This window comes from Manacus vitellinus, unplaced genomic scaffold, assembly GCF_001715985.3.
Source record: "Manacus vitellinus isolate BGI_N305 unplaced genomic scaffold, ASM171598v3 scaffold_45_pilon, whole genome shotgun sequence".
Taxonomy (NCBI): domain Eukaryota; kingdom Metazoa; phylum Chordata; class Aves; order Passeriformes; family Pipridae; genus Manacus; species Manacus vitellinus.
The window spans coordinates 3,846,611-3,869,369 of NW_021940571.1; the positions used below are offsets into that span (position 1 = coordinate 3,846,611).

General features: G+C 42.1%; 1 protein-coding gene across 1 annotated transcript in view; it reads left to right on the top strand.

The window, feature by feature from the left end:
• LOC103763290 (multiple epidermal growth factor-like domains protein 6) overlaps positions 1-22,759 on the top strand; it is a 186,532-nt gene that overhangs the window by 106,690 nt on the left and 57,083 nt on the right. The window contains exons 6-7 of the mRNA XM_029962323.1: positions 14,751-14,873; positions 20,911-21,033. Coding sequence (XP_029818183.1) covers positions 14,751-14,873; positions 20,911-21,033 — 246 coding nt within the window. The remainder of the gene's footprint in view (positions 1-14,750; positions 14,874-20,910; positions 21,034-22,759) is intronic.

Here is a 22,759-nt window from a genome sequence, read left to right on the forward strand (position 1 = left end):
ATGACCTTAACTGACCCCGCGTGAACAATCTTGATAAGTAAGGTGTTTCAGCGTATTGGAATTTTACAGCAATTCTAAAAGGAAAAGAAAAAGAATAGGCAAAAGAAAAAGACTTTTGAGGGGAAAGAAGGTAAAACCTGATTTCTCATTTTTCCAATGCTGTGGTTAGTTGCTCTCAGGTATCCTGGGACTCCAGCTTTCGGGGCTAAGTCAGAAAATTCCAAGTATTTAAGTTTCAAAGTATAAGAAAACTCTGTGGAGCACTGCCAGGGGGTTAAGAATAAACATTTTCTTCTCCATTAGTTTGCACATCCAGAATACTGTTAAGTGTCTGATATTTGAAATTAATTCAACAAGAAGCAATATCTGTTTTTACATTTAAATATTGTTTATTTATGGTTGCTCCTACCTGTCAAATAAGTATTTTTAGTCACAAGCAAGAAGCATAATTACTGCTTTTGATTTCAGATCCCAGTTGACAATAAAAAAAGAAAGGTTCCCCTACTTCTCTTATAAAGGGAACTAAATTAACTAAGACTAAGGATTAATTGTGCATTATAAACACCATTATGCACTCAGACTTCTGTGGTTTTCTGGAGACTGTTGGATTTAGGCAGGAGAACTGAGGGGTGTTTGTGCTCGGCTGTGAAAACACTCCTGGCAGAAACTACTGGAGACATTCACAGCTATATTTGCAAACTATTTGGAATATGAGTTTATTTCTACTCCTGAGTAAAATTCTTTCAGAATTGTCTTTTTTAAGTGTTTGTTTCTGGCTTTTGAGAAGAAATGAAGGCTGGAGGTGGTTCCTCTGACCTCCCTTGCAGTCTCCTATGCCGCATTGGAGCCAGCTGGGATCTGGTTGGGATCAATAGCTGTGTGAAGCTGTTACATTCTCCTGGGCAAATAGTGTCATCTGTCTGCATTTGTCTGTTCCTGGCAGTTCTACACCAAAGAATGTGCTCAAAATGGGTAGTAAAAATGACAGCAGATTCATGGTAAAGGTAACATTGGCTGTAGGTTATTGGACTTTTTAAATGGATTACCTAAGTCCTGGTTCATGGCAAGCCCGAGCAGGCAGGAACCTGAGCTGGATTCCAGGGGCTCATTCCAGGCTGGCAGTGGCTGTCAGCACAGCAAATGCCTTGGTTTGGTCTGGTCAGCCCCCTTGCTTTTCGCGAGGCCTCCCCAGCCTAATCCACTCGGTGACACACTGGGGACACATAAACCTTTCAATCTTATTAGAGTATGTCATATACTAAACTCAGCAAATCCCAGTATTTTGTGTCTGAGCTGTTTCTCTTCATTCAGGAGAGGGACACATCACTTAGGCCAGAACAGACACTTCCAACCTGGTTTAGGGCATTTATGTCAGTCTTGGCCAAGAAGAGCATCTGATGCTCTGATAATTGATTTATTGTTGAATTTTAATTGCCCTTGTTCAGTTTTTTTCCTGATTCCTGTTCGACTGTTGCTAAAGTCTCCCCACTCCTCTCTCACACACCGAACAAAGGCGGCTGTGAGCTGAACCACCCAATTTCTCACATCTGCTATCCCTCGGGGTAGACAAGCTAACAGTTATGACAGCTCCCTCCAAAGTGAGTATTGCCATTGAAGGCTCAGCTCGTTTATCCTGGATACATGTTTTTATCGATTGGAGCTGAGAACAGGCACAGTCAGTTTTCAGTCACTTTTTAAGTAGAAATTTTATGCACACCAGTTGGGTGTCAAGAGCATTATCCTAATCCAAGGCTCCAAAGCAACAACTGAAGGAGCCCTACCTGTATTTACAGCCTTGACTCTTGGTTATTTCAAGATAATTCTGGTAAATATCTTTTTTTTCATGGAGGAAAAAAAAAATCTCTTTTTTCCATGGAGCTTGTTTTTTTGGTGCCTGGATTTTTCTCTTTGAATGCTTAATTCAACTGCACCGTTTTAATAACAGCCTTTTGCATAAACAAACCATGGAACTGGCAGTTTAATGTTCAGGTTATGTCAGGATTACATGGGGTTGGGTGTAGTGCAGCTTGTCACCGTGTCATACATTTCCTGCTGCACATCTTCTGCTGTGTTCCAAGGCGGCGTGCCTTTTAAAAAGCACAGTATTATTCATACCCCACAGAAAACTGGCACCTCTTCCTGCATTCCACTTATCAGATGAATTATTGATCACTGATCTGACACGGACTGAAAGGGAAAACTTTGTTTCTAGATGTCACAGGTAACAACAAACGCAGAGTCCCATCTCTAGAGCATCTGCTGGCCCCGTCCATATGGTGCTCGAAGCTCCCCGTGCGTCACAGCTGATTATAGACTCGGCACATGGGCTGCTTCCCAAGGCTCCCAGCTCCCTTCTCGTCCTCTGGGAGCTGAAAAGCCTCACATGGGCTCTACCAGCTGGAAGGAAGCACAAAGTGGGAAGCGTAACTTGCCATTGTCTTTGGAAAGGAGTGGCTGTGGGAAGTGCAGGGACAGGGACAGTGGCAGTCACCCCTTCCGTGGTTTCTCTGAGTGTGACTCCAGGTCTTGCAGTTGTGAGTTTGTGCAGAAAGTTGGGCAGGAGCTAAAAAAAAAAATGGTCTGAAAAGTTTTGTTTGTCCAAACAACTCCATGAATAAGGCTGTATTGATCAGCTTTTGACAATGAAAACAATTAAGGTTCAGAAATATTGTAGTATTTGCTACATTACTCAAGGATTTAATGCTTTTAATTAATGCAGGAGCTTTGAATAGTTACATGAAAAGCATTATATAACTATTTGAAAAGACTATTATTGTCCAGACAAAATAAAATATTTAGAAATAATACGACAAAAATGATAGACTGCAGTGCAAATATGTTTTGAGATATTTCTAGGGCTCTGATTAGTTTATATTAGCTAGTTTCTAGCATTTATGACTACCTCTGAAAGGCAGGTTATGGAGAATGTTAACATTCCACTGGGCTGATTGACGATAATTAGTTTATTTTAAAGGAAAGGAAAGAAGCACAGTATTGTTGGAGCTGACTAATGTGAATTAAAAGCCAGGTAATCTTTTCTGCAATTACAGAGATACAATGATTGCCGTTGTCAGAGAAGAAAATCCACTCGTACTTTTAAGAATCATTATGTAGGAAGAGTTTTGCAAGCCTGAAATTGAAGCTCTGGTCATGGTCTCCAAAATTACGGTTAGTAGTAATTTTATGCAGAAGCAAGACTTTTGAATACTTAAATTACAGCTTGTTTGTAGCAAGGTATTTACCAGCAAATATAAGCATCTTATAAACAGCACATGAGTCATCTTGGTGTTCATTTTGAGCACATCAAAAATGTAAATTGCAGCCAAATTATTCTTGTGTGGAGAGGCGAGGCTTAGAAACCCTGAATTCGTACTTTAAATGGAAATTACGAGAGGAAAAATGTTCACATTCGCCTTGCAGTGGAGAGTATTGTGTAGGGTAACTACAGCTTTTTCTATAGCTTTTCCTACAGGCTCCACAAACAGGGACTAAGACATGAAGGAGCACAGTTCCTGAGTGGTGTTTATGTTGCTCTTTAGAAGCATTTAATCCTGATCTTCACCAGGACAGCTAATAGAACTTGGTTTTGGGGGTTCTTTTTAATTGAAATGCCTGTGGATTTTACGAGCCATCTGATATATCTTTAAAAAGCTTTAAAACAATTTGTGATAAAATCTAAAGCAAACAGAAATCTGTCAGCTTCTCTGTTCAAAGCCTTGGCCCAAAGGAAGCGATCCAGACATGGCTGTCAGCGAGATAGCAACTGCTGGGAGAGCTCCACTGCGTTATTAAAAGATCAGTAGTTTGATCAACATCATATTGGATTACTCAAACTTCAATTACAGGAGTACCTGAGGGCTTTAGCTGGGATATATTAGAAGACCAACTTGAAGTAAACCTGCTGTTGTTGCATACCAGGTCTGTGAAAGACCCACCTGAGAACCTTTTAACAGCTCCTATCCCAAAAGAGACTCAGTGTCAGCCAAGGAGTTCAAAAACAAGTAATAAAAATGGAGCAATCAAGTGATTAATTTGATGTGATTTTTTAATCTCAGGAAGAGGAAAAAAAGCAGGTAAAATAAATTCTTCTGTGGCAGGTGTCATTGTTCCTACAAAGACAGGCTGAGAGAGTTGGGGTGGTTCAGCTCAGAGAAAAGAAGACTCCAGGGAGATCTTATTCCCTTTTCAGGGGATGCAAGAGCTGGAGAGCGAATTTGGACAAGGGCAAGGAGTGATAAGACAAAGGGTAATGGCTTCCCATTGCCAGAGGGCAGGTTTAGATTAGGTATGGGGAAGAAATACTTCACTGTGAGGGTGGTGAGGCCCTGGCACAGATTGCCCAGACAAGCTGTGGATGCCCCATCCCTGGAAATGTTCAAGGACAGGTTGGATGAGTCTTGGAGCAACCTGGGATAGTGGAAGGTGTCCCTGCCCATGGCAGGGGAATTAAAACTGGTCGATATTCAAGCTCTCTTCCAATCCAAACCATTCTGTCATTCTGTGATTAGGATCCAGCTCTGGAAGCTGGCATGGACATGTTTTGGATGTGTTAATGCCACTTCTCTCTTCTTGTGGCTGAATCTCTGCAGAGTCTCATGCGATGTGTGTCATAAGGAAGCAGAGCAGGAAAATCTCTGTAAAATGCTGGCATTTGCTCACTGGCAATTTGTGTTACAGATTGTCCTGGAGCTGGGATGGCTCCAGTGGGGGATGAACGCTTGTGGTGGTATCTGAAGAGGCACCCCATGAACAAATGGCTGTAGAACAATGCCAGGAGCCAGCTCTCACAGAGATGGAGGAGATTGTGCTGTGGGCTCTAGTTTAGAGGGGCAGAGATGGAGCTTGGTGGCTGAATGCTGTGCGTGCCCTCCCTGCTCTCCTAGTCCTGCACAGCCTTGTCACAAATGACATCCATATTTCCAACAAGGTAGAAACATCAGATTACAAAGGTGTTTGCATGATTATAATTTCCTTGTGCATTTTTTACCTACTGTGTGTGGAAAACACACTTCTCCGCGTTCTGTTGTAGTAAAGACGCTCACGGAGCTCAGCAAGTGTTCATTAATATTGCTGCTGGCAAAAAACAGGTGTTCTCATCAGATCAGGCATTCCTCTCTTTTTATTCCATAACTGCTCTTTCAAGCAGCCATGTCCTGCTGAGAAAAGATGCTGATGGCCCAACATATAAACCTCCTTAATGCGGCTCAGATCTGAGTCCACACAAGGAGTCTGGGCTGTATCACGCTGTCCCTTATTAAGTACACGTCCTCACAGAGATCCTTTCCTCCTTTGCCACCCTCCTGCCTCCCAGCATGGCCCAACTGGATTATGCTGAGGAGCTGTATTTAAAAATTGATGGCCCCATAACAAATTTTCCCTCTCCTCTTCTGGCCCACGTCACAAAATCTTGCAGGAGCATTGCAGTAGCTGCTGCTGCTGCTGCTGGGGATCTCAAAGCCTTTTTCCTAAGGAAAAATTGCATAAAATTCTATTGTTTTCTTTCAGCACAGGCAAAACATTCCCTTCTGACTTCTCTGTTTACCGCTGGTACATTCACTTCTTTTCTACAGGAAACAGTGAAATTAATGAAGCTGTTTTTTTCAGTATATAAACATTTCATAAGAGCCTAAGTTACGCATTTAACTGAATTATTGTTCTTCAGCTTTTGCTCCCTTGTTATTTCATGTGGTCATTCACTTATCCTGGCACCAGTTCTCCGCCAAGAGTTTGTGTCCATCTGTGTGGGTTTCATGTTGATGGGAGCTGGAGTCTTCAAGGGTGTGCAGTTGCCAAAATATCTATTAGTGTAACCCCACTGTGGAGGCTGGTAACCCTACCCCTCTTCCTTTTTGGCTTTTCTTTGCTGAGATGCTGTGTGCTGCACTGAGGTCCCAAAATGGATCATTCTTTTTTGCTTTAAGGACTAAGAGTGGAGAAAAATGTACAGATCTGCTTTGTGAAGAGGTGGAAAATATGTATTTCTTCACAGCTGTGTGAAAACATCACGGTATTCTCAGAGGTCTGTGAAATTATCATATTCCTTCCTTTAATTCTATACCCTGATTTTCTTGCAAATTAGCTGGTCTAAATAATTGCTCAAAACTTATATATATATATATATATGTTTCTGTGTGTGTATATTTAATGAAGAATGCCTTGAAACTCTAATTAGAGCTGCTTGACTCCAAAGCAGTTTACATATCACAAGCTTACACAGCTATCAAACAGATGCTTCTCCTTTTTTTCATTCAGCTGACATTTTCATTTTCTCTGCATATTTTGAGGACTGAGCAGTGATGTGTTTTGACTCCTGAGGCTACAGATGATATCAAAATGAGGATTAGAAATGAAGCTTTACCTGTCAATTAAGTTGTTAAGCTTGTCCTCCACAGTGTCTACACTTTGAAATGGCCTGTTTATTGAATTTGAAATAGTTTTCATTCTTGACTTTGTTTAAATTGAATGGACAGTTCTAATTATAATCTTCAGGGGTTTCAACTGCAACATATGGTTTGCATATAGAGTTGTGGATGAGGAACTCTTGGATGTTTATTGAGCTAAACCACTGTTAAATATCTCAGGAGAGAGTGGCACGTCAGGCATTGAAAGTGAGAAGAAATGGGCAGCACAAATATTGGCCAGTTTTCTCTTTTCAGTTCACTCTGTCCAGGAGGTCTCTTGGGGGACATCTGAGAAATGAACTGTGGTGGAGGGATCCAGGCACTGGTGAGGAACAAGTCAGCACTTTCAGTGGTTACCTTGTGCCCATTCTCACATGAAAGCAGTATTAAAAAACAAACAAACAAAAAATAAACAAACAAGGAAAAATTCTTAGAGCATCTTTTCCCCTGATACATTCCTCCCCCATCCCAACAGTGAACTCAAATTACCAGGATCTTTGGCAAGTCAGTGTCATTCTTTCCAATCAGCCGTGGCCCCACTGACAGGGTTGTGTGACATCTCAGCAGTTTCATCTGTTTATTCTCCAATACAGCCAAGATCAAGAAATGGAATCCAGTTTTTTTAGACTTGATGGGGTGAATTGTCCCTTTCAGTGCCTGTAAAAGTCCCCTCCCCAAAAGCAGGTTGTAGGGGAGGTCACAGTGTGCTGGGAGCAGCCCTGGCCATTTCTCCACAGCTGCTCCGTGGATCTGCCAAAAATGCCATGGCTTAGAGATGCCTCTATCCTCTTCCCTCCTTTAAAACAGGCATCAGGAGATGTGTCTCCTTTCAGATCTGGACATAAGTGCTTATTACCTAAGGCAGACACGGTCCCATTGATGAAATGTTCAGCATCTCACAGCACTGTGGTGTCTGTCCTTTGGTGTTCTCTGTATGAAGAGAAATAAACCAGAGGTAAGAGAAAGGAAAACCCAATTTAGGCACAGCTAGAAATCCTTGAAACTACCTGGGAAAACATCTGAAGCCTAGGGCAAGGTACCAATTACAGGGTAAAAGATTCTCCTCTAAGATGTGACCAAATCTCCAAGGGAGATCTGAAGGGAGGTGACAGACTGAAAGACAATGAATCCAGTACAAAAAGCTTTGGTTATTTAATTTGGTTATTTAATGCCATTATTTACTTTCCCTGTTTTCAGGGGAAGGTAAATAATCAGGTAAGTTGGAAAGCCTGTTTCTGTGCGTGGCTAATTGAACAGTCCTGCAAAAGGGGTTATGGTTAAAGCTGCTTTGTCCTTAATCCTGGGTGAAGAAATGCAGAAATGTAGAAATCTGACTGCACTAATAAGGGTGCTCCTTCACTGTGGAGGCTAAATGGGTAAGGAATCACTAACCAGGCCTTTTAACCAGCATCTTACCAGACCTGATGTGTCCCTTTTGGTAGTTTGCTGAAGCCATTCCATTAATTAATTCCACTGTAGCAACCTTGCCTTGGACACCTGTGACTTACAGGAATGTGAGTGAGCTGCAGTGATGGGGTAACCTGGCTGGCTTGGAACCAGAGCAGACAAGGGATGCTCATCTAATCCATCAGAGGGGCCAGGAAAGGGCAGAGCAAATAGCTGAGGAGCAAAAATAAAAGCCTGGGAGCACTAACAGTTCAAAATGACCCAGCTGGCTCTGCAGGAGCACATTTATCTATGCTGAAAGCTGTTTCATGGAGATGTTTTAACACCAGGTTCTAGCAGACCACTCAAAAAAGCTTGTAGCATATTTGTGGGGTTTTGTGAAGCATAAAAACGCCCTAGACTAGGGGGGTTGCAATTTAAAATCTCCCAATCACCCAAAACTGCTTTTCTCAATCTTTGCTGCTCACTTTGGTTCAATGAAAAAGAAATATGTTTTATATTAATATAAACATTTTTTTTCTTTTTGATTTTAGACTTTATTTTTGCCCAGAATTTAAACTTGTATTTTACTTCCTCGAGTCAGTGCCAATGTCAAACTTCCTTCATGGTGGAAAAGATGGACAAATATTTTTCGAGTAACAGGAGTTTCAAACCTCATCCAATCAAAGTTTCAAACCCTGAAAACCACTTTAGTGTTAGTAAAGCAGGAGAGATCCTTTAAAAAACTTCTGATGCAAGAGCAAATTATGTCCTGCTTAGTAGTGAGTGCATTTGTGAAAGGATTCACAGTGGTTGTCAAGTTACGGACGTTTTTAAGTTTGAGACTTGAGAGATTGTGATTTAAAGGAAGCTGTGAGTTGAATCTATTATTAATTTACTTACTTATAGCAATAACAAGGTCTTATTTTCAGTTTTACTTTTATAGAATAATTTCTGACTTTTTTGATTAACTTAAGAATGGCTGGGAACCAAGCCTGTTTCCCTTCCTTCCCTTAAGTGCATAAATTATTTAATTTAGAGACACACTAAATTAATGTGTAAAATACACCATGTAAATTAGTGGGGAAAGACCATATGATATTTTCACTTCATAACTTGTGTGAGGTTTAAACATCCTTTGGAATATATAGAAGAGAGTAGTCACACTGTAGTTACAAATAACAGAAGGGAAAGCACTGTCATGCATCTTTGTTGATTTCAAATAGCAAGTTAAATAGCAAACAATCAGAGTTTTCATGTCAGATGTACTAAAAGATCTTCAGCTGAAGAGATGGGGGAGCTGGTCAGGGCAAGGGAGGGATAAGACAGATTGTTGGAACTTACTTCCAAATGAATGTTCAAGTTGAACAGTTTATGCACTTGTGACAATTTTAAATAGAGGCATTTAAGATTTCTTATTGTGGTTCTTTACTTAGGATCCAATCTCCTCTCTTTCTCTATCACCATCATAACAGGCTGATCCCCACAATGTCATATGGGGACCAACAACCTGCAGAACTCTCTGGGTAAAGAGGAACCAAAACCTGATTTTACTGAATTTTGAGATAATCCTGCAAAGATTAGACTATGCTTCCTCTTTTTGGTAATGATTTTTTTTTTAATAAATAAGTACTATAATTATTTTTAATTATAATCTGACTTTAAAACCACCAGAATAAACTGTCCTCTAAGTAAAATACAAGCAGGATTTTGTGTTTCTCTGCTTTTACTGGTCACATCCTTTCTGCAGCGAGCTGGGGGATTGTGGTGGCTGGGAAATGGGAACGTGTGTGTCATTCATTCCAATATTATGTAGTATTTCTCAGGATTTCTGCTAAAAAGGGTGTAGTTATACTTCTGTGAAAGTCGTTTGGGCCAGATCTGCAGATGGCACTGTGGTGGTTTGGGTCCCTGGGTGCAGGTGACTGTGCCAGCAAGAACACAGAAAGGGTTCTTACATCAGCTCCCAGCTGGACAGAAATATTTACATCCATAGGAAGTCTCTGGTGTTTGTGAGGTGGGTGATGCTCAGAACTCCTTGGTTCCTGCCTCTCTGTGGTGTTCTTTGCTTGCTAAAGTAGAATTTTCGCCAAAAACCCAGTAAATAAATAGATCCACACTTCCAGGATGGTGACTCCACCACTGCCCCAGGCAGCCTGTTCCAGTTCTTTACAACCCTTTTTTCCTCCTTATATCTAATCTAATATTTTTCCTCATATCTCATCTAAATTATAAGGTCGGTACAATCCAGTTCTGATTTCTTTCTCCATCAGTGCCTGGGCACTGGGAAGAGGAAATTTTGTCTCTGTTTGTCTGTCAGAAAGTACTGGCTTTGAACAGCTCTCAATCTGTGCATGTTTTTATATCCAAGAGAGAAATCCTGTTCATTTGTCACCCTGAAGCGACGCCACTGGCTCGGTGAAGCTCCCTGAGAGTTAAACTTTGCTGTCACCCTGTGCCCACTTGGACTTCACGTGGTGCTCTTGGCAGTGTCCTCAGTGTGAATGCCATCCCTGGGATACCCTTGGCACACCGTCTCTCTTTCCATTCAGGATTCTCAAATGTGATCCTTCAGGTGTTTACGTGCACTTTTAAGGATGTACCTGGTTTGTAGTGTAGGCACCAGAGCCTTTGGCAATGTCAGGCTATGGGAGCTGTGGTTGCAGCTCTTGACCTGCAAGTGCTGCCGGGCTGTTCCAAGTGGAGAACTTAAAAACTGGGAGCTGAAAAGTAGTCCTCCCACTCACAACTCTGTCTTGCTCAGCATGGTCAGAAAAGAGGGGAAATATCATAAAAATTGAGAGGATAATGCAAAAACGCAGTCCTGCTGCCATCAAAACAGCCTTTTTCCTTCTTTTGGGATTTAGTTCTGTATGTTGTTTACATTTCTTATAAAAGCAAAGCTATTAGTTAGGGAATTGATCTTGCAGCATCTTGCTTTTTTTTTTTTCCTTTGTAAAAAACATGATTTCAGGTTTAGTATTTACCAGTGTTTAACACCACTGTTGGTGTATTTTTTAGGAACTGATTGATCATAGCTGTTCCTAACATTTTAGTAATGATATGAAAAAAGCCACTGATGTGACGACCCTGAATTCCAAACAAACAGTCACACAGCTCTGCATTGGGCTGAGAAAACAGACTATTGCCAATATGGGTCCTCAAATCAATTAGGGACAAAGCTCCGTGAAGATTAGCAGGTCCCTTAGTCAGGGGTGTGGAGGACTTAAAAACCTGTAACTCCTTCAGCAGAACCCGCCCTTGGAAAGGGCACAGTGCTGACAGCAGGGTGGGCATTTGTACATTACATCCTCTTTTCCCATGTTCAGAACTTGGGATGTACCTTGTGATGGGATGGAGGAAAGGTCAGTCCAAATGCACAGACCTCAGAAGCATGAAGAGACCTGAGAGATGCATGTCATGATGGCTAAAATACTTTACATCTTGGAAACACACAGACTATTGGGTTTTTTGAGTACCAGATTATTCCTCCCAGGTTGTTCCCGGTGAAAAGTGGGTAAACAGGAACACAGGGAGATACCTTCAGTAGGGAATCCCACTATAAGGCACCTCTGTTGAAATCTTCCAAGAATGAGAAGGAGAATATCCACAGTGCCACCTTTGCTTTGGTCACCCCAGCCCTTGGCAAGGCAGCCTGGGGACAGCACACAATTCTCATTTCCCCTCTTGTCTCTGTGGATTGCTTTCCCTCTGTTTTGTGGGAATTCAGTTGCTTTCATCATAGTCTGGCTTGTGATAAGCAAGCCATGAGTGGCTTGAAATTCAGGTTATTCAGATAAGCACCCTGAGTTGTAACTATGGAAAGTTGAACACGTAGGTGTTTCAGCTTGATCTGCAGTGAAAACTAATCCAAATTTAGTCATAGACACAATCTTCCATAATCCAATAATATTCTAGAATTATAATATAATGACTTTATATTTCTGGAATACTTAAAAATAGTTTTATACATTTATTATTCTAGAATACTTTCATCTTTCTATAGCTATTCCCATGTAGAAAAATAAATGGCTATTTGTGTGCCTACAGCAGCATAGGCCGTTATTTTCTTGCTGTGTGTGTCCTTTACTACCATAGCAGTTCCACCGTAAAAGTTCAAATAGTTTGGAATTTTAAAACTTTCAAGTGCAGTTCAAGCACTTAGATCAGTGTCTGCTTTCCAGACTGCTCACCAGACAAAATAATTAAGGAATTTTTCTGCTGTAACTGTGGGCGAAGCTGTTTCCTGGCCTGGAGATGGAGGAGACACAGAAAGGCGACTGCGCCTCGCATCATTCTTGATTTTATCTGTGGGATGTGAAGGAATCTTTCAACGTGTAATCCTTAAAATATTGATCTTGCAGAGGAAGACTGAGGCTGGAAGGGATCGTCTGTCATCAGGTTTGCTGCTCATGTGGTGTTGTGGAGTTGCATTGCGGGTCTGAGGGTCTCGCCTCTGATTTCCCCCCACTTGCTTCAGGGAGTCTCAGGGTGGGGGTAGGTCCAGCTCAACTATACAAGTATTGTGGGATTTTTTATTTTTCATTGAATTATACTGCCTTTTAGCAATATCATTGCTTTATGGTCCTCTGGGATGTGCCAGCATGAGGGAAATAACATTGAAGGAAGAGCTGCTGGGCTCAGAGCTCCCCTTAAACCAAGTCCCTTCTTTTAAATCTTCAGATCAAGACTAATGAATAGCACTAACTCCAAGCTCGTTTTTATTATCTGGACTATTTTTTCTCCTTTGCAAGTGCCAATATTCTAACTTAAAACTGCATTTGGTGTATGAGAAAAAATCTGCAGCTGATTGTAGCCCATAAAATGAATATATTGAAGCTCCCAGAGTTTGAGTTTATTGAGGTATAAATACTAGAATGTGGCGTACTATATAGTTCAGCTGATTCCTTGTTCTATTTTTCTGAGTCTTTTTTCTAATTTTATTTCTCAGATACTCAATACAAATAGTTTCCTGGGTTTGATTTTGCCCTGGCATTTTTCATGCTGGTTCTCAACAATATGGAATTCAACAAGTTGAATAACATTTTCTGTTTACTGTTTACATTTTAAAAAGCAAAGTTTCTGTTTAAGAAAAAGGAGAAATTCCAGATGTCTCCGGGCAGTAGGAAATGTATGTAGTATACAGCCTAATAAAATGGCAAATATAGCAGAAGTATAAAAAAGTGGTTCATGTTAGCAAATGGTCTGAATTTAAAGACCAGTCAACACCAGGACTTCATTTTAGGCGAGGGAAATTCACATGTGAAGTATTAAAATATAACTTTATAAATACATTTCCTTAGGACTGGGATGTTGTGCATTTCCAAATCATCTTTAAAACTTCCCTTTTCATTTAATTTTGATTAGATTTTCTAAAATGGAATAAACATAAAAGCATTAAAAATATGTTAACCATGAAAGCTAAATGCAAAGCAGATATATCCACAGCAAAGATATGAAAGCCAGACCCCCTGTTCCTCAAGTGCAATATGGGAGGGAAACCCCTTCATTGCCGGCTCGTTTCCCCACAGGAGCACTTGCGGATTTGCCCCTCATTAAATGATTTCAGAACATGATGTAAAGGGCAATTAAATCAACAAGCGGCTTTAGTGTTGAAAGGGGGGTTCCTTTTAGATGTCTGTTGCAGGAGAGAGGTTTGGCTTTGGGAGGAGAATGTCTTTGGTGTTTGGGAGAATTCGGTACCAGCATTGCCCCTGCGTAAGATGGTGGGAGGCGGAGTTGCCATCCCTGTGGACTGTTGTGGAAAGGGCAGACAAATTCTAGGCCAAAACCTGCCAGGTGAATTTTTTTCAGAGAATGGACTAATTGACCCTTATTTTCAGTGACCTCTGTGCTGATTTTTAAGGTAAGGGTGTCAACATGCCAATCAACTGCTATTTGCAGCAGCTCGGCTTTGCTGAAAAGATGCAGAAACTGCTTATGTGGTACTTTTGGAAATTCAGTTTTATGGGTCTGTTTCAGACCTTCACCTGTTTACTTAAACTGTTCTTGGTCTTTGTCTGTCATTGTCCATCATTTTCAGAGAAAACATTACAGCAGTGTTCTCAAGTTGGTTTAATGCTCATTTCCCTCTTCATTTGAATGCAGTCTCCCAAAATTTGAAATATGGAATGATACCTGCTTAGCTTCAGAAAAGGTATCAACAGGAACTCACATCACTTTTTTGGGAGGTCATCAGAGAAGATGCTGTGAGAAATTCAGGTGAACACAACTAAGATCAAGGGACAACGTTCTTCCCCATCCTGACAGTGTTTAAGGCCAGGCTTGATGGAGCTTGGAGCAACCTGGTCTAGTGGAAGATGCCCCTGCCCATGCAGGGTGTTGGAATGAGATAAGCTTTTAAGGTCCCTTCCAACCCAAACCCTTCTGTGATTCTATGATTCCATGACAAGAGTCACAGAAAATGCAGCACAAAATTTTTAAATTTGCTTGTTAAGCTCTCTGTGCATTCCATGGTTGAAAATATAATGGTGATGGAGAGCGTGGCTCTTTTGCATTTATGTCAGTTGTATGTGGTTGTACCCTCAGGAGCTAATAGGATTAAAGGCCTGATGCAGAAGAAAATCTTCACACAGCAAATTTTTACTGAAGCCATATGTTTGACCAGTGGTACCTACAAGCTCAGATGTTATCTAACCCTAACTCGTTCCCTGTATTTTTCTCTTGGCCCCAAGGAAACAGCCGTGCCACAAATCACTCTACTTAACAAGGGCTTCAGAAGTAGAGACTACAGAGGCAGTGCCAGCGGGAACTTGGGAAAAAATACCATAAAATTCTGATTTTCTTTGCCCTGTTTACGGCGCCGAAGCGAAGTAAACAACAGCCCAGGCCGAGTGCAGGGGCTGCGTTATGTGTGAGCCGCGCGCTGCCCAGGAGAACCGGGGTGTGCCCGTGTTGGGGCTCCCTTGTAAGCCTTCCTCACCATCTCCCTTCCTTCTCCAGACGTGGATGAGTGTGCTGTGGTGAACGGTGGCTGCCAACAGGGCTGTGTCAACACTCCCGGCTCCTTCCACTGCCAGTGCCGGGCGGGATTCCGGCTCCACGCCGACGGACGCACTTGCATCGGTAAGGAGACGTTAACAAACACTTCACCTACTTCCAAGGTGTTGTTTTTCTCTGCTGAACCTGTCTGTGTCTAAGTGCAAAGGTTTGTAGACTTCCCCGGTCTTAGTTTTTACTAATTCACGAAAGATGTCATTATCCATCCCACTTCAAGCAGCCTGTGGGAGTTCAGGTATTGCCAAATTTACTGCTTTTTTGTTTGATTTTTTTGTGAACAAAAAGCAGTGATGCTGTCCCATGTTTGTGAAAATTCCTTCTGTTTTGCATTAGAGAAATACAGTGTTTTCATGTCAAATGATGGCATTTTTTGAATTCTGAGCATTTTTTTTCTTTGTGGCACATCTTCCTGTCCTGGGACTCAGTGGTTTTAAAGGTCTTTTCCAACCTAAATGATTCTGTGATTTACAGTGTGGAGTTACCCTGTGTGTGCTCATGTCAGTGACAGCACCACAGGGCTCAGCAGCTCAGCCCGTGACACGCTGCCCATTTAAGTGGAGAGGATTAGCAGCTCTGCCATTAGAAATAAACCATGTGTTTCTTAGGTTGGGCTTTCTGAGCCCTGAAACAAGACATAACAGAGTAAATTCTGCATGTTGCTAAAAATAATAATATAAAATATACGGTCCTTGTATTGCATTTAAATCAGTACAGAAGTCAAGTTGTTGAATTCTGAAAAAAAAGATTAAAATGTTCTTTTGTCTGAGAAGAGGAAAAGGGCATCATTTCTTTAAATTTTTAACCCTGATTTGAGGTAATGTGAGAAGAACATCAAGTGTGGTCAGACCACATCTGCAGAATAAGTTTACTCACACTTTGATCATTGTCTCAGTTCTTGCTCAAAGTCCCTTGGTTGTGCTTAACATCAGCCAAGGGTGTCATCACTCATTCCTGGTATTATCACAGCAAGACATTCACTGATGCAACTAGAACACAAGAGGTACCCGTGCTCAAGCTGTGGGAATAATGGTTTGGGTTTTTGTTTTAGTTAAAAATATACTCTTTTGTTGGGTTTATCACATAGAGAGACTTTTCAGTGTTTTGGTAATTAACTGCAATTAAAAATATGGTAAAGTCTCAATCTTTTCTTGATTATCTTATTTAGTGAAAGAATGGGTAGGAAACACTATTGTTAGAGAAAAAATAATGTAAAAGCAGAGTGGTTCATATTTAACTAGAAACAATAGTGTTTTTCTGTGAATTAAAAGAGAATTTTTTTTCTCTGTGATCAGATCTGACCAGGGAAGACCCAGAAGTGAAAAATGTGAGGTTTGAGTTTCTCTGAATAGTCTCATTTTCAGCTGTGGTGGAGAGGGAATTTAACACAAAAAAAAGGACTAAAGTGACTTTGGGGAAAAAGAGGATGATAAACTGAATGATAAATGCAAAAAGTAGATATAATGGCAGTTGAATGACTTTGCCTTTGCAATATGTAAAACTTTCCGTGGACATAGAATAGCAAAGTTTTCTCAAGGTCCAAATAATCAAGAAACTCAGTTTGGAGTTGTCAGAGCTGGGAGCAGTATCAGAGAAAAAGTTTTCAGTTCACAAATGTAAGTATTCTCAAGAAGTTATTAAAAATACTTCATGCAGTGATCAGTTTTGTTTTCAATATCTCAGAAATTATCAAGGAGACACAAGAAATAAATCCTAAAATGAGAGTCAGGAGTGAGTTTCAGAAAGAGCTGCTATCATGATAATGGATTTTCACAACACTGACAGAGGATATTGAGTTCTGTTTCAGCTGCTTAGGCAAGACACCAAAATGAATGGATATAATAAGCTCTAATGCATTGGAGCACAAGACAGATACTAATTGATGAGAAACATTTCCTATAAACCAGTAATCCAAGAGTGCCTAGAACTGGGATTTGGGCAGAGGTGCTTGTTGGGGATGGAGAGTTTGTTTCTTCTGCTGCCCCAGGTTATGCATTCAGCTTTCACCACTCATCTGATCAAGAAGTAAACCCAGTAACACACCTCTCTTTTGACCTCATGCAGCTAAACAGAATATGTAGCATTTCAAATAGGGCTTGGATTAGCAACAGTATTTCTTCCATGGATGCTTTAGAGGCTGTAACGATCTCTCCCACATGCTGAGAATAAGAAGGGACTACATTCCAGCACTGTGCTGTTTATGGAAGGTGATTATCTCAGCTGCAGAAATAAGAAACAATCATCCCTTTAGACAGGCTTTTCAGATGAGCCCAGCCCAGATTGCTGTTGCGTTCATTCTTTCCACGTCTTCTTTTTCTTTTTTGGCAACCCTGTGTTTCTGAGAGCAAAAGTGCCAAAATCATTTGAGGGGAAGCAGATTTTGCAGCCTGGATGGCTTGGATGTCTCCCATACATAAGGAAGTGGATCTATCATCTTATAAGATATTCAGCCTACATGTGAAGACTCAAAAACTTGGGATAAGCTACTTTCTCATGGGATTCATGGAATATTAATGAACTTCTGTCACGAGCTCTTTCCAGTGAGTCTAGTCCTCCTGCCATGTCATCATAGTGTGTTTGGGATCCTGACCAGTTGCTGATGCTTCATCCCTCCATTACCAGTGTGATCCTCAAAGTACATGGATTGAGGAAATCTGTTTGTTGTTCTTCCTGCTCTCATTAGAAACTTCTGCTTGTACCCGAAGGCAAAGAACCTCCAAAATGCATTCCCTTGTTCAGTGAAAACCAGTTTGTGAATGTAAAATACTTCATTCTTGGATCCTTTGATAATATCTGATATTTTGTGCCATGCCAGAATCCCATCTTTTCCAATGATCCTTTTCTTTCTTTAGCTTTTTAGGTCCCACAAATTTTGCTCAATATCTAATTCATTTTTGGATATATGTGCCAGACCAAATATTCACTACAAATTAGGTAATTAGAATAAACAGAGGTAACACTGTCCAATTTTTTGTTTGTTTTGTTTGTAATGCCTTGATTATGTTATTGTAATGAATTTGGCTTCACTGGAGTTTAACTAACTGCTATCTGGAAAAGCTAAAGCTCAGAAAGAACATGTTTATTGTGGTATCAGGCTGTGGTTTTGGATTGTTGTAGAGTCATTGTCTTCACTGGAATTCATTCCTGTTTGAACTCCTAGAAGTGAAAGCAAAGCACGGCTGTTAGACCCTGATTCATCTCTTGTGCCAGCTGTTATCTTTGATGTCTGCTTTATGTTGAGATGCAGGTTTTTATGGAGATTTTAGCACACTAAGGCTCTTAATAGAGGAAGTAACAAAGAAAATATCTCTACAACTCTATAATCTGTGTTTTCCCCCATAAATAAAAGCACTGTATTTCTGAAGTTACAATTCTTACATTGCTAAGCTTGGATTTAAGGTGATGGAAAACATAGTCTTGAAGAGATTTCATGTTCTGACCCCTTGGTTGCTATACATGCATCTAACTATGGCTTCAGACTCAGCTCTTTGTCAAAATACGACCATTATAAAAAACTAATGGGTTGAGAAATGTGTATTTCTCAACTATCAGGAGATCAGGCCTATGAAAAAGCTGGAGAGGGACTTTTTACAAGGACATGTAGTGACAGGACAAGGAGAAATGGCTTCAAACTGACAGAGGGCAGGGTTACATTAGATATTAGGAAGAAATTCTTGGCTGTGAGGGTGGTGAGGCACAGGTTGCCCAGAGAGGCAGTGCCTGCCCCATCCCTGGAAATGTTCAGGACTAGTTTGGACAGAGCTTGGAGCAACCTGATCTAGTGGGTGTTCCTGTCCTGGGCAGAGAGTTGGAACAAGGTGATTGTTAAGGTCCCTTCCAACCCAAACCTTTCCATGATTCTATGATCCTTGTCTTTCCTGCATGATGCCTCCCACCTCTGTCCCCCTCCCAGCAATGCTGCCTCCCTCTCTTGGCATTCCCAGACATGGCAAAGAGCCATGGCCGTGCCTGTGCCACCGTTCCTGTTGGCACTTCACAGAGGTGCTGGTTTTCCACCAAACTTCAGGAGTAATTCCTTTAAAGCAGAGGGCATTCCGTATTTTTTCCTGGACCCTGTGGAGGTGCTCAGACCTCCAGCCACAAACCCCTTTATGACATGTGGAATTAGACTCATGTCGTGCCGAGTCTCTCCCTCTTTCTGATCAGACAGCGCTTGGCAGCATGAGCACAATCCATCCTGTTCTGTCCCCAGAGGCTCTTCTACTTCAGTCTGGCACCTCCTCTCATGTATCCAGCGTGATGCCTCTGCAGCAGCCGTGATAAACCTGCCTTGGCTGCTCCAGAGGAACCTCTGGCTCCCCGGCCACTGGCAGAGCCCACTCCGGACTGGGATGAACAGCCTTGCCAGCACAAGCTCTTGGCACAGGACTCCACCACACCTGTGCCCTTCTGCCTTTGAAGCCTCCAAAATTCTCATCACGACAGGTTGCTGCTCATCTCCTCTTGCATCCAGATTGGCTTGTGCCCAGGAAAGGAGGGAGGAAAATGGCACTTTTAAAAACCGAGATGTATATTCTGTCACTTGGTTTTAAGATGCTTTTCATCTTCTGAAATATTTTCATCTTATTTGAATATTCTTGCTGAAAAACAGGCCTTTGGATACAAATGTGCAGGAAGCTGGAAGCTCAGAGTGTATGGGGTCTGCTGCCTCCTGTGTAGACATGGAACTGCTTTCAAGTTCCATCGCTAACAGGGCAGAAGGTTCATGGGCATAGATGGAGATCAGAAGCCAGGTCAGGTCCTTGTGCAGTGAGGTGCCTCCTGCCTCCTGCTGGGTGTGCATCCAGGAGAATGTAAAAATTTGCTTTTCTTTTCGTCTTTTATCACATACTTGACTGCACACACTCAGTATTTGCTAATTGGTGGCATAGGGTGAAACAAATCCTGCAGCAGGCTTTGTGTCTAACGTTTGCTAATGTCTATTACAGATAAATGAGTCCAGATAAATGAATTACAGATTAATATGAATATTTCTAAAATAAATATCAAAGCTCTTTGATGAATTTCATTGGGTTCAAAGTTTGGTGCCTTCCGTGAACGACCAAATAGTCTTTCCATTTGCTCACGGAGAACATGGAATTGTAGAGAACACAGAATCACAGAATGGTTTGGGTTGGAAGGGACCTTAAAGATCATCTCATTCTACCCCCCTGGGCAGGGACACCTTCCACTATCCCAGGTTGCTCCAAACCCCATCCAACCCGGCCTCAGACACTTTCAGGGATGGGGCATCCACAACTTCTCTGGGTAACCTGTGTCAGCACCTCACCACCCTCAGGGTCAAGAATTTCTTCCTAATATCTAGTTTAAATCTCTACATTCTACATCCCTGCTGTTAAAATATATGTAAATGCAGCCATGCACACAGTCTCACTTCCATCCATACAGCACAATAGCAGCTTCAAACCATCACTCTTATTTTTACATGCAGTGTGTGAATAGGTGTGGGTGTGTGTGAACATATTTTGGCAGGAGGAGAAATGTTTCTCCAGAGGCCGGGGATATGTGCTGAACAAAAAAGAATATTAATTTGCTTGGGTGAAAGAAGCAGTGTCTTTTGAGATGTACTGAAGACCCTCTGTTCCTGTGGTTTGCTTTGTAAATCTGTCCTGTGGAGCTTTTGGCTCCTGTCATTTGCATTTTCCTATGCGCAAGGCTGAGGAAATCAGCCTGAAAGACAATTTTTATTATTATTATTATTATTTTTAATCAATGAAAGCAAGGAGAGAAAAAAGCAATCATGGGCAAGTGCCAGCAGGGCTGCTCTTTTTCTCCCCTCCTTACCTCAGTGGATTCTCAGCGCTTTGGTGCTGTCAGATCAAAGGGTACTGTGCTTCAGTCAGCATTACAGCCCTTAGATCTCACCTGCCTCTCACTGGAATTAGGCTTTCACCGGTGTGGGACACTGTGTCAGACAAGCCCCGTGAACACAAGGGAGGGTAATCACTCAGGGGATGGGACAGGTGCCTTTATGAAAGCAGTTTGGAGAGGTTTGCCTGTTTTTACTGTCATTTATATATTTAAAATAGGAAATAAGTTTCTCGGGTTGTTGACGTGCATTCCTCCCTTGCTTCCTTGGCTCCAGCCCTCCATTCCTGCAGCGTTAACAACGGGGGCTGTGAGCAGGAGTGTGTTCAACTTGAGGACCACTACAAGTGCCAGTGCCAGCCAGGCTACCAACTGAGGAGGGATGCCAAATCCTGTGAAGGTAAGTCCTGCTCTCCCTGCCCAGAGACACACAGTAAAGGCAATTTAAAAGACCCCAGACTGGTGTTTTGGGTCACTGTATTCATTCCTATTTCCCTCTGCTCTCCGAAAGCAGCTTTAGGAATCACTTATTAACAGGGTTTTAAAATGACACATGTTTGAGGTGTGAAGTTCACATTGAATCACAACTTCAAACAAGATTTTGGCCTCGCAGACCCCTGGCTGCTCCTTGCACACTGACGATGATGAGACAGGTTAGAAACTTAATCGTGTTTTAACTCTAACATTTTATTACTCATCAAGTTGTATATAGAGTTGTCCTGCATAACATGTTTTATTCTACATGAAGTGTTTTCTTTATCTGCTTTTGGCTTATCACAGTCTGATTCATTCATCCTCCCCTTCACGTTTCTAAGCACTCTCACAAGCAGAACAGCAGTGCTACCTTTGGGTTTGATTGTTGCTTTTCTTTTCTCATATATCTCAAAATATTCATCAGTTTTTAAGGCAGCCCCCTCCCCATTCCCCAACACAAGCTCACACACTCATCCCCTTGAATATGCCAGAGAAAGATAGGGCCAAATTTATGGATTTATTGCACTAAAATCCCTGTCACAAAACCGTTTCCATATGGCTCCTCTTCTGCTCAGAGATTTTATATGCTGTGTATGAAGTGTAAGTAAATCCTGCTGTTCAGCTTGATTCCAGCTCCCGCCATGTGCAGCGGGTGCACACCCTTCGGTTTTGGCCCCCTCAAATCCTGCCTCTGCAGAGGCTGTGCCTCAGTGAGCACCCACAGCAGGCTGACCTCTCTGTCATAGAGTGGCCAGGTTTTGTCCCTGAAAAGGGAAAAGTTGGAAAAGGGGAGCTTTAGTGCAGAGAGAACACCAGAGACCTTGCTCTGCTGTCCTCCATCCTGTTTCCAAACCTCTTGTGTCTCCTCCGCTGCCTCTGGTACTTCAGGTGTCCTTTGCCAAACCATGTGCAGACAGCTGCATAGAGCTTTTTGGTGGTTTTTATGGTGTTGTGGTGGGACAGTGGTTGGATCAGTGGGGTCTAATTGTGGCAATGCCTGGAGGGGTGAAAGTTGTCCCTTTGGAACCATGGAGTTGGCAATGGAGCAGCTCAAACCTCCATGTGCCACCTCATGCTGTATCCCAGCTGCCAGCAGCTGGTTCAGCTCAGCAGCCAAACCAGCAGGCTGGGACCTCTGATGGGGGCAGTTTTGCCACTGCTGTTCCTTCCCTCACATCGTGGGGCTGATGAGGGTCAGCCCCTCACCAAAGGCAGCAATTTGTCACCAGTCAGTAATTATTGAACAGTGGAGAAGGGGCAGGGTCAGCTCTGCAGGTGAGACCTTGCCTGCATCTGGCCTGGGTGCCTGCTTACCTGTGTCCAGGGTGTGGAAATCAAAATAAATCAGTGCAGCCTCCCCAGGAGGGCAGCTGAGCTCAGAGGAAGGAGAATCTGTAAGCAGGGCTCAGCTTGCAAAATTAATACCAAGCAGGATGTTCTTCCCCCATAAATACCTTAGTGAATGAATGCCTGGGAGAGAAAAGTGCTAGTTGAACCAATGGACAAGATTTTTACAGGAACAAATGAGGCTGAAGTGGCCATGAACGCATTTGGGTTGGCAATCAGAGGTGTTTTAACTAGAAAAGGTGGGAGGAGGTGAGCCTGGCTGCTTGTAATTTCCAGCCACAAAGCATGGCTGCTGTAGGCATGGT